The sequence below is a fragment of the Gopherus flavomarginatus genome, chromosome 3 (genome assembly GCF_025201925.1).
Source record: "Gopherus flavomarginatus isolate rGopFla2 chromosome 3, rGopFla2.mat.asm, whole genome shotgun sequence".
Taxonomy (NCBI): domain Eukaryota; kingdom Metazoa; phylum Chordata; order Testudines; family Testudinidae; genus Gopherus; species Gopherus flavomarginatus.
Genome location: NC_066619.1, coordinates 94,133,573 through 94,149,283, shown reverse-complemented (window position 1 = coordinate 94,149,283; position 15,711 = coordinate 94,133,573). Strand labels below are relative to the sequence as shown.

Genomic DNA, 15,711 nt, shown 5'->3' with positions numbered 1-15,711 from the left:
TCCTGTTGCGGCGGGTCTTGAAAGAGCGCCGCCTGCCGGTCGGTGCCCAGCGCATACCCGCTGTCCGTTTGCGAAGACACCGACGGCTGCCTAGAAGGCCACGGCGGGGCCGATCCTGGCTGGTAAGGGTCTGCGCGGGACGGCAGCGAAGATGTTCTCGGTGCCGGGGATCGGTACCGGGAGTCATAGCGGTGCCGGGATCGGGACCGGGACCGGGTTCTGTCTCGGTGCCGGGATCGGGACCGGGACCGGCCGCTGCTTCGGTGCCGGGATCGGGACCGGGACCTGCCACCGACGCGGTGCCGGGAGGTCGACTGGGACCGGGACCTGCCACCAGCTCGGTGCCGGGAGGTCGACCGGTGCGGTGAGTGACGGCGAGACTGGCTCCTGGAGTCACGGTGCCGGTATCGGCGGCTGGAGTCAGACCGCGACCGTCTGGAGGTCGATCGGTGCCGCGAGTGCGACCGGTACTGCCGAGGGGAGCGGTGCCGGGACTGCGAGCGGCGATGGGATCTTGACCTGCCGTGACGTCGGGACCTGGACCGCGAGCGCGAGTCCCGAGACGGTGCCGACATCATGGGCTTGCCTCTAGATGCGACCCGCACCAGAGGTACCGGGGGTGGCAGCTGAGTAGGCTCCGTCAAGGCAATAAGGTCCCATGCCGAGGCGAAGGTCTCCGGCGTGGATGGGACCAATATCTCAACCCCAGATCTTATGGGGGAGCTTGGCGGCACCGGACTCGACGGACCCGCCGGGCCCGGAGTCGACGGTGCCGGCGGCGCCGCGGCCGATGTCGAGGCTGGGCGCTCCAGTCGGGTCTGCCTGGCTGGAGTAGCAGACGCTAACGGTCTCGGCTCTGCACCCAGTGCCGGAAAAGGTCGGTGCCGGGGAGTCTTCCCGGTGCCGGTGCGATCCGGTGCCGGCGCCGAGATCACGGCCTGCGAAGCCGCCGGGTCAAGTGCCGCCTCCATGAGGAGAGTCCGGAGTCTTTGGTCTCTCTCCTTTTTTGTCCTGGGCTTAAAAGCCTTGCAGATGCGGCACTTGTCCGATCTGTGCGATTCCCCCAGGCACTTCAGGCACGCGTCGTGGGGGTCGCTGGTAGGCATAGGCTTCTTACAGGCCGCACACTGCTTAAAGCCCGGCGAACCAGGCATGAGCCCGGTGCCGGGTGCCGGGAAGGGCTACAGCCCCCGGCGAACAACTATCTACAACACTATTTACACTTAATTACTTACTAACTATACTTAACGATCTAACTAACAACTATAACAATAACGAGAGATAACAAGGAGAGCTAGGGACGTGGAGGACAGCTATGCCGCGCTCCACAGTTCCAACGACCGACACGGCGGTAAGAAGGAACTGAGGAGCGGGTGGGCCGGCAGGGGTATATATCGAGCGCCATGGCGGCGCCACTCCAGGGGGCGACCTGCCGGCCCACTGGAGTTGCTAGGGTAAAAAGTTTCCGACGAACGTGCACGCACGGCACGCACACCTAACTGGAATGGATGTGAGCAATCACTCGAAGAAGAACTCACCCTTTGCTTTTATGTATTATGTGAACTTTAACAGCCATCCGGCTATGTTCTTAATGTCATGATAAAGACCCAGTTGCAGAATCTTATCACTGATGAAGATGTACAACTCAGTAAACGTGCAGATTGATTTTTAGAGCCAGGCTGAACTTGCAGGGCTGGCAGTTAGGGGAAAAAAGTGTGAGAAAATGGCAGAAATTTAATATGAAGTTATTGACGGACAAACGTGGAACTCCCACAATATCATTTTTACAGGTTACTTTTCAGAGAAGAACTGCTCTTCAAGTGCTTTTCGTAGTGAATTGAAATGTTATCTGATTTCAACAACTTTAACTCTTCTGGGAAAATATATTCACAATAACTTTAGGCCAATGAACTTAATCTTCTTGTCCATCACTAGCCTACTGTTGACACTATATAAAATAATAACAAAAAAGGATTTTCAGAAATCAAACCAGTGATTTTGGATTTCTTTTATCACTTATTTTCTATATTAAAATTTTAGATAAGGCATGTTTATCTAGAATGCAAAGAAATAGCTAAATAATAATGGAATTTCACATTTTAAATTACAATTTTTTAAACTTTTGCTTATTCTTGTTTTTTCTTTGCAAAGCAGAAGGTGCTAAATTGGATTGCTAAGAATTCTTGTGGGAATGTCTGAGAAATACATTAGAAAAGGTCTTGTGCATAAATATTTTGCTGGAAGACACATTTTATATTTCAGAGTTTAAATATGGTGTCCTACTAAAAGAACTGTTACAATAGTTGTGCTGTTTCAGTAAAACTTAAACATTCTTGATGGCACTTGTCTCTAATGCGATAATCTAATGCGATAACTTTTAAAGACTGAGTCCAATCAAGTCCATGATTTCAGAGAATATTGTAAGCATCAGTGGGAAGAACCCTATTGATTTTGGTGACAATTGAAAAGGAACAATGGAAAAGTCTGATATCCATACTTAGTGCTGCAGGCAGCGCATTCTGACATCAGAGGTAACTCAGCCAAGTTATCACTCCCTCTCCCTCCAATTTATTTGCATACTTAAGTACCATTGGTTGAAATGAGTCAGAAATTAAACAACAAGTTGGAGCTGAAGTAGTTTGACAGATTTGGGAGGGCACAGGAATTTCGGACTAGAATAGTGGGGGCTGCTTCAGATCAAGAGCTATATTGGCTGAATAGGAGTGAGGCTGGAGATTTGCATTTTGGCTCCATCCACTCTGTGCCTGGCTCAGACAAGATCATTTATCTTTGCTCAGTCAAAACTGTTTTAGATCATCTAAACAATACCAATGTGGTGCACTGGCAAGGGGAGAGATGATCAAGGCAAGAAGTAGGGTTAAGGTTTAAGGTTAGGGTTACTGGAGGAAGTGAATAATGACAGCACTATGCTGTAAAACTGGTACAAGTATAGGAATAAAAACAGCATTCCTGTCTCTTCCGCCAGCTCAGCCATAAGCACCAAAGTAGGTGACTTTCTAGTATCTATGAAAGCTCAGAATTTAGGATCTACTGTCAATTACCCCTTCAGTTAAGGCACAATGCTACTCCAGCTGAAATATGTCAGAATTTAACCTATGCTTCAGAAACCATCAACTAATACTTTCGAGCCATCCAGTTACAACTCTGTCTTTGATCTTCCTTTAAGGAGGATGATAGAGAAGTTGCTGGCTGAACAACACCCCTTGTATCAGGACAGCATGGGATATTTTCAGGGGTGAAAGTAGGCCCATACTGCTAAGAAGTGGCCGCCGGCACCGGCCCATACACAGCCAACATTAAAGCGCTACAGTGGTAGCACTTTAAGGACCCTCCTTAAAGCGCTGCCGTGACAAAGGACCAGAGGTGAAAGTAAGGCGGTAAGGAGTACCAGTGAAAAAGGTGCAGTAATGTACCAGCAAATAAGTGGAGCATTCAGTACTGGCTTACTTTCACCTCTTTTGGCTGCATAACAAAAAGTTCAAACTCAAAGCTAATAAAAGCTTGGAAAGGGAAAACTCATTGTCATGTTTGTTGTTTCTCTCCCTCTCCTCCTCCAGCCAAGCTGTACAACGCGGCTAGGCTCCGCGTTCCCTCAACCCTCCCACTCAGCAGGGGCTGCAGAGGCTCCCCTCTAGCTTGTAGCAGGGGGACTGGCTGAGGGAGAAGCCTCCCCAGGTAGCCTGACCCCCCAGCCCTGCCCCTTCCACCCGAGACCCCACCCCTTCTGGAGGCAGGAGTTGGCCCCCATACCGGTAAGTGCTTAATGTTACTTTCACCCCGGGATATTTTTGACATCATGACTTTTTTTTTAATTTGGTTCATGTCCTGACATTTTAGATTTAGATATAAAGAAGAAACTATTCTAGGCTATTGATGATTTGATAACTTTTAAAAATAAAAATGAGAACTGGTCAGAAACTTTTTGACACAGCTTTTTTTTCAGGGGGGAGGAGGGATGGAAAATGCCAATATATCAGAATTGTAACTTTTAACAGGAAGTATCTGTTTTGATTAAAGTTTCATTAGTAAGATCAGGATGAGCACAACTAGAGAGAAAACAAGAGACAGAGATCCAACTCAGAATAGCTAATATCTTAATGTTTACAGCACTCACCTAAGATGTGTGAAACCAAAGTTCAAGTCCCTGCACCAAATCAGGCAGAACAAGGACTTGAACATGGGTCTCCCACTTCTAAGGTAAGGGTTCTTAACACTGGGCTATTAGTTCTTTTTCTTATTAGTTCATGAAAAATTTCTGATGGTCTCAGTTTTATTCCAGTGGGGAAAAATTAATTTCAAAACTTTGAAATCTTTCATGAAATAGAATTCTTGTTTTCCAGTCAGCTCTAATTAAAACCCATCCAAAACCAAAATGATGCTCCGTAACATATCCTAACCCACAGACATGGGCATGGGCTGTCTTATTTTATGTTGTACAGTACAATAGTGCCCCCAATCTTTATAAACAAACAGATTAATAATTTAAAAAATACTCTAACCTCCCCATGAAACTCAGTTGAGCCCAAAATCTGCATATACATACGACATTTGTAGTATGCCCTGAAGGTAAACCAATAAGGACTATTTCAAATCAATTTTGAGGGACCTTCATGGACAAAACTACACAAAAGCAGCTTCCAGGAGAGATCCAGCTTGAACACGTCTGCTCATTATAACTGCAGTTGTATTACCCAGGAAAAAAAGGAAGTCTCAAGGAAGCAGATGCAAAGCAAGTAAGATAATGTTAGCATCTCGTCTGAGTGAAGAATGTCAAATGGTTGTCCACCATGCAGATAATATTTTTGTTGCCATTTTCATGACGTTATTGACCCATCTGTGGATTGGTTTAGGATGAATCTATGTATTTCCTTCAGTTAAGTTTCAATCAGTGTTTATAACAATTAAATATAAGACACAAAGGCCTCCCTCAAGGTTCAGGTTTAATCAGCAGGACGTATATACAGTCCATTTGCTTGCCTCCTATCTTTCCCCAGTTCCCTGTCAACCTCCCAGTCCTGACTTTTTTGAGAGACGGGGGGTTCCTGGCCTCTTAGCCTGGGTTTCCAGGAAGATGTTTATTCCCTCATAGATGAAAAGGTGGTGGGGTGGAAGGAAAGCTGACAGGAAAGGCATTGCTGTTTCCTATCCTGCCTCCTCATTAATGCAGGATATGGTAGGTGCCTTCCATCTCCCATCTGCTATGCTGAATCCTGGGCAGGCTTACCCCTCCTCCATAATACATGCCGTTTGGCTGCCGACACCACCTCTCTTGGCTGCCATGAGGGAATCCTATATTTCTACTGGTGACAATGTGAGTTTTGTCTGACTCAGGAGCCCTGAATAGGACATTCAAAAAAGAGTCATGTTTATTTTGGCTCTGTGCAAAGAAAGGATGTATAATATCTGAGAAAATGAGATACTAATTTGCTGTCTGCTCAGTGTAAAGGACAATTTAATATAGCTCCAGGAAAAGAGCTGTCAGTTTCACCTTTTTATTTAACTATTTCTCTCTCCTTCAGAGAAATAGTATTTCTCCAGGAAAAACACAGAATACATTTTGCAAGGACACATCACTACACTATAAAAACAAACACTAAGCAACACAAGCATGAGATGTCATTTAAGAATGATGTAAATACTATAGAAATGTGAAAAGACAATAGTTTGCTAGACAAATGAAATGCTGTAATCAGTTTTAATTTAAAAAACCCTAATCTAAAACAGTATCATTCACTAAAAAGAACAGCTATTTATATCACCATAAATGTAAATATACAGAAGTTTCTGCTTACTGAAACATAGCACACATGTGATGTAATACTTTATTTTCTAAATAAAATTCAAAGATGCATTAATTTTATTAGAAAATAGCAATTCTCTTTAAAAATCGCCATATCATATACATACTTAATGAACCAAATATAGATTCACTGATTTCTCTTTAGCCTAATTGCCACAAAGTGAATATTCTGTTTAATTAGTATATATCCAGGATGTCTGAAAATTGTTTTCATTTATCAACACAGAAAAAAAATCCTTGTATATTTGAATGTATATCTGAAATAAAACTAAGTGCAGCAAACTCTTAGTAAATAGCATCTACGATAACTGCATAGGGGACATCATCTCCCTGTGTCTGTGCATGGAGGGATATCTGTGTTCGTGGATAAGTTCATGACAGCCCGTCTTTAATCTCCATCTTTTTCCTCCTGTAGCCAGTATTGCCAATACTAGGCCTTCAAAATTAATAAGAGCACCCTGTGAGCAAGTGTGCTGGTGCAACAGCACGCCGTTTGGTCAGATGGAGCGTTGCACTGAGTCTGCTCAATTTGGTGGGGTGGTCAGTCAGCTCCTCTTGCCTGAGTCTCTATGGCAGTCCCATTCTGGGCTATGAAGGGTGCTAGTTTCAGTCCCGCTGGGGTGTTTGGATTTTCCTCTTATACTTGGCAAAGTCAGCTGGTCCTGGTAGTCAGAGGATCTGGAAACCTCTTTGGTTTTTAAGTCTCTGAGTGGTCTGTAGGGGAACTCAAATTTCAGTAGGCTTCTCCAGCCTGTAGATCTGATTGTGCCTTCTCTTGGTAATGTCTCTGGGCAGCTACTCAGCAGCTTGCTGGCATGAGTTTCCTTCTCCAGCCTGCTTGCTCCTCTGGCAGTCACCTTATCCCTCTGCTTCTCAGCTCTTTTATTCTCCGAGCTGTTGTGAGGTTACCAGTCAGTACTGGCTGGTAGTTCCTCCCCTTAACCATTGTTTGCCAGGCCAGCATGGGGCCTATACATCCTATCTCACACACACACACACACACACACACACACACACACACACACACACACACACACACACACACACAAATAGCTTAAAATCATTACATTTCTTTTTGCTTGTCTTCCCATTACTTTCATCTTTAGGAAAAAGATGTCAGCTCCTGAAGTATGTGTGAGGTCAATTTTCAACCTTAACCCCACTCTCTATCGCTCTCTCACACACACAGGCCTCTTGATTCACTGTTCAGAGAGGACTCCACTTACCCTCTCAATTCATAGTATGTGGGAAGCATCTGTTCTCTCCCTCCTATCTATACTGGATATGCAGCTGCCCCACTTAGATTCTCGGTCTATGATCCTTCACAGTCTCCTGTTCACATTTACATTCACATTTTGACTCCTCCTCCTCTGCTCACACATCCACATCATTCCTAAATTCTGCCACTTCTTTCTCAACAGCTCCAGAATCTGTTCTTTTCTGTTTCCCAACACCGCAAAATCTCTTATTCACATTGTCTTTTCATCCTGTCCGAATTACTGCAACTTCCCAGGCTCTGGCCTCCCAAACACACACATTGCCTCCCTTTAGTCTATACAAAATGCTGCCGCTAAACTCATCTTCCTTACCAATCAAGTTAATCATGTAACTCCCCTTTTTAAATTCCTCCATTGGCTTCCCATAAGATAGCATATCAAATTTAAGCTTCTTGCTATCACCTTCAAAGTTCTACATAACTCCGTCCCTCATCGGTTATCCTCCCTTGTCAAGGTTTGTATTGCCTATGTCCTCTGGGCTCCGCCATATCTCCCACCTATGTCTGGTTATTTGTCACATTTCACAGAATCACCTCTGTACCTTCTTTCATGCAACCCCCTATGCATGATATGACCTCCCTGAGCTCATTTGCAAAGTTGTTTTTATGTCAGATGGATTGCAATATGAAAATACACATTCTGGAGATCAAGAGCAGTGTACCAGTCTTTCAGGTGTAGGGTTGGGATGATTATTGCTAAATTCCATTCTGAACTTCCCCCTTTTGATGTAAATGGTCAGTGCCCTGAGATCTAGGATAGGCTAAAGTCCTCTCTTTTTCTTGGGGATAAGGAAATACCTCAAGTAAATTCCTTTCCTTTTCAGATGGTGTGGTCCCTCCACTATTGCACTGGGAGCTAGAAATGATTGTACTCTCTGTTCAAATCTGCTGTTGTGAAAGGTGCTCCTGAACTGGGGGGTGGGGGAGAAGTGAAGACAGAGGGTGGAATAGGGAGTGATATTGCATTGTATAACCCACTACACAAACTCTTGTATCTTTGGTCTATTATTGTAATCCAGAAGTCGTGGAAGTGAGACAGTCCATCCTCAATGGGAGGAGATAGGTTAGAAATATCTGAAGTAACTGGTAAACTCCTTCCAGGCACTGAGTCAATTTTGTTGCCTGGAAGATGAGGGAGGCAGGGGCAATGATATGTCAGTTAATGATGGGCTTCTTCCAGAGAATTTTTGCAGCTCCCTGAGAAGTTGTGTGAACCTGAACTGATGACACACAGGCTGCTTTTGGTACATTTGAAGTGTTTGCATTTTGGGGCTGGTGTGTATACTCAATGAGCATTGCCCTAGAAGATCATGGAATAAATTACAACTCTCAAAGGGCAAGTCCTCAATAGCCATTTGTAATTCTCTAGGGATATCACAGAAGGAGAACCAAGCGTATCTGTGCATTAGTATAGCTGTTGCCGTCGATTTAGATGCCGTATTAGCTGCTTACAGAGCAGTCTGCAATTATGTTTTCACTACCAGCTGCCCTTTAAGATGGATGGAAACTCCTCTTTAGAGTTTATAAATAAATTTTTGCTTTGTATTACAGTGTATGAAATCATACCTGGCTAATACCTCTCAGTAATTAGAAATCTCCAACTGCAGCCTAGAAATGGAACAACATTTTCTGCCAAAAAGGAATCTTTTAGGTTCCTTATGCTTAGAGTAGATCCTAGCTGAGTCTGGCAAGATCTCATTTGCAGTTGTAGCTACAAGAGATCCCAGTATTGGGTAAGTATAAGGTTACACAGACCCAGTGGATAGTACCCAGTAATGTCTGTCTGCACATTTCAAAGTGCGACCCAGTGAAGCTGGTATCTGCCACAATATTTTAGCAAAATCTAAAAGAGAGCTAGACATTCTAGTATCAAGTGTGCAAGATGTCCAATAATCTATGTGGCCTGTCCTGAACTTCATCCACGGGGCTCCTGAGTGTCAAGGCTTGTAATCATCAGGAGTAGAAGTTGAAATTTCTGGAACCATTGCTTCATCTTGGGATGAAAACATTGCGCAGAGATGGACAGTTCTGTCTCCCGCAAGTCTCGTCTAGAGGAGAAACCTCTTGAGATGGTTCTGGCTGTTATGGGGGATATAACTCCATTTTCAGTTGTTCAGGAAACAGAGATCTGAGTCTTGTACAGGTAGTTGAGACAGGTCTTCAGTGCTGAGGTTATCCTGAAGGCATCCAGAAATTCCAGGTATACTGGAATGTATAAGATGCTAAAGGCCAAGGAAGTGGATACCAGTGGTCAGGGTCCCTTTATGAGCTCCTTCCATAATAATAATACGAGCCTCTCTTAGATGCTTTCCAGAAAGCCCAGACAACTAGGATCTTGTAGAAGGCTCTCCACTGTCCCACAAAGCTTATGAGGTAAATGAATACCTCCTCACTGAATGGCAGTGCTGTTCCCACTGGTGTAGTGGGAATTTGCATGGGACATACTTTAGTTAGTACCAGTGCAGTAGATGGTACTAGACCTAGAACTAAAGGTGGTGCCAACAGGAATAGTTTTGTGGAAGGAAGAAGCAGAGAGTCTGGTACTGATGAAATGATAAGTTCTTTGGTAGCAAGACATGGTCTTGGTGACAAAACAGTTTAAGATGGAAGCAATACAAAGGGAACAGGCATGAGAGCAGGTGGTGCCACAATATACGATCTTGGCAGCATCAAGATACACCAGTCATCAGTACTAATGTTGCCAGTACTAGGGTAGTCAGTGCTGGAGGCTTGATCATGAGATCCCAAAATGGCCGATATGGTACTAAGTAAAATATGAGATAAGTCCAAGTCCCAGTCAGCCCAAGCGGGACCAGAATGGGTGCTCAAGACCTCCCTCCCTTTTTTTTTTTTTAAGTTTAGAGGCACTATTTACATCAAAAAGCCTTGACATTTTCTGAGGCCTAGATACCACACTTGGAGAGCGTGATCTGTGCCTCTTCTCCTTCTTGTTACCTCTGTCTCCTGATAACTTTCTCAAAGCAGAAGACTTGATGGCTATTTCAATGGTCTAAGAAGATAAAGCTGCAGGAGCCGTCCTGGAAGACCATTCAACCTTTTTAGCTTCCAAAGTTGAAAGGCCAGAGTCCAAATGTGGACAAATGTGGACTGTTCAAATAAATGCTGTGAGGTGAGATTCTCTAGCTCTGAGGTATCCTCGAGAATGCTCTCCAAATGTGTCACCAGTCAAGGAGAAACATCCTGTCTGAACTTCATTCAGCAGCATGACTGCTTCTCAAGACAGGTGATGTTTGAATCACATGGATTTACGGTCAGTCATGGTGCACAGACTGCTAGCAAGTACCTCCCATAAAGAAAAAAATGAAAATAAGCTCCCAAGTGGAATTCTAAACAGAAACTATCAAAAAAACTAAACCAAACCTCTTACCGCTAACTAAAAACTACATAAGTAGGAGCATGAATAGAATGCCTTGTGTGTTTGTACCCTAGTGGAGCGGCAGGAAGCAGGGGAGCTGGTGTCAGTACTGATCTCTTTGAGGTGATGGGGCCCTTATGCATGGTTGGTTCAGTGCCATATATTACCATAAGTACCAGATGACGTTGCACACCAAGAGACTTTTCAGAGCAAGGAGCACTAAAAGTCTTTTTAGTCAGTGCAGGAAGCTCAGTAAAGGAGGGTCTTGGAGCCTCAACTATACCCATACCAGGATACAATGTCTCCTTGCTAACAGATTTCTGAAGCGATTTATCCCTTTTCTTCAAAGCCTCTCTGTCAGGAGGCTTATGTCTCATCTTTTTTCAGGACTCTGAGCTCCTCTCTGGACATGCCCCATGTTTCTTGCCCCCTAGAGTGGAGTGATGGAAGTTGAAGGGGTGCTCTAGACCAGTCAAAGCTGCTGAACAGACAGGGCAGTCAGGCCCCAAGTTGGAGGAGGTCTCAGAGAGTGCTCCACGAGAAGCAACTTAAGTCTGTCCTCCTTCAGTTTCCTGGATTTGCTTCCAAATCCAATGCAGATCTTGCACATTGATGGGATATTTATCTCCCCCAGATATTGGAGACAACTAGAATGAATGTTGTTGAGGGGTAAATACTTTCTATGGGTCAGGCAGCATTTAAGACCAAGGGTTTGGGGCATAATCATCAAGAAAAAAAAACACACCTCAAACAAAGGAAAAAGCTCTAAGTGAGGTGGGAAGCCTGACCTCAAAAAAAAATGAGGGGACCCTCTAAAAAACAAAAACAACAAAAAAAAAAAAGTGTGTAGGTAAGTTCAAAGTAAAATAAAGTTAATAAAAAATACCATAAAAATAAAAGTTTAAGGCACGGACAGCTGGCTAAGACTAGGGGTACACTAATCCATGGACACTCCAGAGTTCCCTTTCAGGCAATGGGCAGCTGAGAAAGCAGGTCTGTCCTGCCCTCAGATCAGAGCAAGGGGGTGTAGAGAGCCCAGGTAGCACAGACCATGCAGATATCGCTACCAAAAATCTCTCACTTGAGGTGCACATGCACACCTGAAGTGAAGCACTCATAGGAATAATTACGAAAAGAAGAACGAAGGTTGATAGTGGCCTGCAAAATATACAAACTCACGTATTGCTATATAGCTGCAAAAATAGACCAATGTGATTTTCAGATGCCTGCATACACTAAGGCATCACATTGGAGCAGGCAGATAAGAGTTCACTGCAACCACACCTAGATTATCATGTTCTGTTCTGGACACCACATTAATAGAAAAAAAATTGGAATAAGTATAAAAAAGCTACTCAATTGATGATAGAGCTAGAGGGATTAATTTATGAGGAAAAATTAAAAGAACCAAATACTTACTATACATTGGCTAAGCAATAGCTAAGAGCAAGAAGGAGACAGAAAAACATAACTATCCCAAATAATGAAAGATCTCAACACTAAGGCCCCAGCTCAGGAAAACCACTTCGAGACATTCTTAACTTTAAACACATGCTTAAGACCATCCTTATTTAACAAAGCATGTAAGTACACACTAACATCCTATTGACTTCAATAGGACTTAAGTGCTTTGCTGAATAGATGTGATTTTAAGCAAGTGCCTAAAGTTAACTATGTGCTTAAGTAGTTTTGCTGAATTAATATCCTAGAAGGGAACAGAATTATTCCATGTTATACATAGAAATATAAGCAGAAGTAATGGGATAAAATTAAGAGAGAGAAAGTTAGGTCTGACTATCAAGAAAAATTGATCAACAATGAAAAGTATGAGGCAAGTCACCTGGGATTTTAAAACTAAATTTGACAAAATACTAGAACCTGTTTACTCCTGGGAACAAGACTGCATTGGCAAGAAAACAGATCTAAAAGGTCCTTTCCATTTCTAATGTCTATGGCTCTATAATTATTTAAAGACAGTTCTCAGCACAAGATAACATCAATGTCATACACAATCTCCAAAACACTCATGACAAAACTCTGATTTATTTACATATATGAGAAAAAAAACCTTGGACACTATTTTAAATATAGGGCACAACTCTTGTACCCAATTACCTATTCCCTCAAATCAGTTCAATTTACACTGTAGATCTTGCACAGGTTCAGCGGCTGAAATGAATTCTAGGGTGGGGCTTTCAAATCAAGGGTGTCATCAGAGTTTAACATACAACTTCCTAACAAGAAAAACGCTGCTAAATTGCTTATGGTCCTTGCCCAGTACTCTTCAGAGGGGCTGTGAAAGAATCTTCAGGAAGACTAGAATAGAGGTGAAAAGTAATACTTGTTTTGTAATTATTTTACACTGATTCAAGGGGGAAAAACAAAAAAGGAAAAGATCTGGCTATTAATATTAGGAATATTTTCCTTATTAACCTTTCACATAAATTAATTTGAATATTTAATAATTTAAATTATGATTTTACATGATTATATTATCGATTATTACTACTTTATATACCTCTGATAAATGTCTTGATGATCTTATTCAAGGAATAAATCCTAGAAGCAATGTGTTTTTTTTATGTAGCTCTTTTGATTTAAGCAAAATAAAATGGATAAAAACAGGCAGAAGAGTTCATTTAGCAGACCTATACTAAATCAGTCCTTCATTATATTTGAGGAAAGGCACAGCTGTGACTTGACTTTTCATGTTTTTTCCAAGACTAACAGTCACCTACCTGCTGCTGCACTGGTACTTGCTGTACTACCTGCGTGGGCACTGCTGCTTGGCCAGCCACAGATGTCTGTAAAGTCACTGTTGAACCTGTGTCCGACACAGTCTCTGATGTCTGCATCGTGGTCTCTGAATAAAATAAAAATGTAAAATCAAGTTTACCACATGAACTTTTTTGCTTGTTGTCACTTATACTTATGCTAATCTTAAAAGAGTAACATTTGCCCAAATTCCAATCTAGGGATTAGCTAAAAGATTTTCCCCCCTGCCATCACATGGCTATGTGCACATTTCTTCCGCCTGCCCCCCAGCTGCTGTATCCTAAAATATAAGAAAATCTGTATGTAGTGTTATACAGGTTATTGCTCTACTTATGGCCTGCTGCACAGAGAACTGAGTACTTCAAGCTTTAGATGCCAACAATAAGTAATTTTTCCTAGTTTACCTACCAGCCTGCTTTATAACAGTGTATGTTAGTTCAGTAGCAAGGTGCTTTTGAACCTATTTACCGCTGTGAAGTAAAGAACTTTTAGAGAAATTAACCTGATTCTTCTCCATTTGACATGGGATAAATTGGTTTCAACTCCATGAAAGTCATTGGAAGTTATGCCATGGTAAAACTTATTTGAGAGGAGAATCAACCCCTTTATCTTTGCATAACAGTTAAATCTGGACACTTGAAGCTATCTATACAGCAGACAATATAATTAGCCCTAGAAACTGTATTTTCTATTTCATTTTTATTTAGCCAGTATTAAACATGCCTTCTTATAAAACCTCCAATAACCACTGTATTGAACTGAACACTTCAAACACAATTCATATTGACTGTCCTTAATTCTAGAGAACTATAAGTCATTTCTACAAAAAGGCATTTTAAATGATGATGTATCCCATATAGCCAGTTTTCAGAAAGTACTGGCATAAAATGAGCAAAGTATATTGAAAAAGTTCAATTAGTAAAATATGTAACAACAGAAATATTTTTTTAAAAACTTTTTTCTTTCTGAAGAGTCACCGTTTGGAAGACATTTTCCCCCCTAAAAATGCAGGCTCAAAAACTTACAAATTTAAATATTTAGGGGCATTTTCTGCTCTCACTTATGCCCCAAATATCTCTATTATTTAATAATCTTAATGAACAAAGATGTATCTGACTTATTTGTAGTCTATTATTCAAGCAGGAAATCAATCATGAAGGAACAAATGTGGAGACTTAGAAATGAGTCAGTCCTTAGTCTGTAGCTGATTCAGGTAATTTCTTAAAGCCAGTTATTTCTTGTTTCAGAAAAGTTATAGTATAAACCAGGGGTCGGCAACCTTTCAGAAGTGGTGTGCCAAGTCTTCATTTATTTACGCTAATTTAAAGTTTTGCGTGACAGTAATACAATTTAACATTTTTAGAGGATCTCTTTCTATAAGTCTATAATATTTAACTAACTTAATGTTGTATATAAAGTAAATAAAGTTTTTAAAATGTTTAAGAAACTTCATTTAAAATTAAATTAAAATGCAGAGTGCCTCCCCCCACTTCCCCCAGATCAGTGGCCAGGACCCGGGCAGTGTGAGTGCCATTGAAAATCAGCTCGCTTGCCGCCTTTGAGACACGTGCCATAGGTTGCCTACCCCTGGTATAAACAAACAAACTCTGTAGGCAAATGCAAAATTATACATCTAGGAACAAGAAATGCAGTCCATACCTATTAAATGGGGGTCTCTATCCAGGAAAGTATTGACTCTAATAAAGAATTTATGGGTCAGAGTGGACAAGCAACTCAAGGTGAGCTCCCAGTGCAATACTAAAGAAAAAAAGGGCTAATGTGATCCATGGATGTGTAAACAGGGGAGCAGTAGGTAGAAGTAGGGAAGTGATTTTACTTCTGCATATAGCATTGGTGAGACCAATACTGCATACAGTTCTGGTGTCCACATTTTCAAAAGGATTTTGAAAAATTTGAGAGGTTGCAGAAAAAAGCTACAGAAATGATACAGGGGCTGAAGAAAATGCCTTACAGTGCAAGACTTAAGAGCTCAATCTGTTTAACTGATCAGAAAGAAGACCAAGAGATGACTTCATTACAGCATATAAGTATCTTCATAGGGAGAAAATACCAGATACTAAAGGGCTCTTTAATCTAGTAGATAAAGTCAGAACAAGAAGCTGAAGCTAGAAAAATTCAAATTAGAAATAAGTCTTTTTTTTTTTTTTTAAATAGTGAGTGGGATTAACCAATGGAACAAACTACCAAGGGAAGTGGTGGATTCTCCATGTCTTGACATCTTCAAATCCACACTAGATGTCTCTCTGGAAGACATACTTGAGTCAAAACACAAGTTCCTGGACTCAGTACAGGATAACTGGGTGAAATTTAATGACCTGTGATATACCAAAGGTCAGACTAGAACATCTAACAGTCCCCTCTGGCCATAAACTCTAGAATCTATAACTAAAGTACTGTGACTGAGAAAAGGAATACTAGTATCATCACCTATAAATAAAATAC

General features: G+C 42.0%; 3 protein-coding genes across 10 annotated transcripts in view; 2 read left to right on the top strand and 1 right to left on the bottom strand.

The window, feature by feature from the left end:
- Positions 1-15,711, top strand: part of LOC127046791 (uncharacterized) — a 541,802-nt gene that overhangs the window by 165,418 nt on the left and 360,673 nt on the right. The window lies entirely within an intron of this gene.
- Positions 1-15,711, top strand: part of LOC127046786 (uncharacterized) — a 396,910-nt gene that overhangs the window by 184,675 nt on the left and 196,524 nt on the right. The window lies entirely within an intron of this gene.
- The window catches only part of RFX3 (regulatory factor X3), a 253,853-nt gene that overhangs the window by 109,412 nt on the left and 128,730 nt on the right, over positions 1-15,711 (bottom strand). For all 8 annotated transcript variants that reach the window (XM_050944281.1, XM_050944275.1, XM_050944277.1 and 5 more), the window contains one exon: positions 13,212-13,336. In XM_050944281.1, coding sequence (XP_050800238.1) covers positions 13,212-13,328 — 117 coding nt within the window. In that variant the 5' untranslated portion in view covers positions 13,329-13,336. The remainder of the gene's footprint in view (positions 1-13,211; positions 13,337-15,711) is intronic.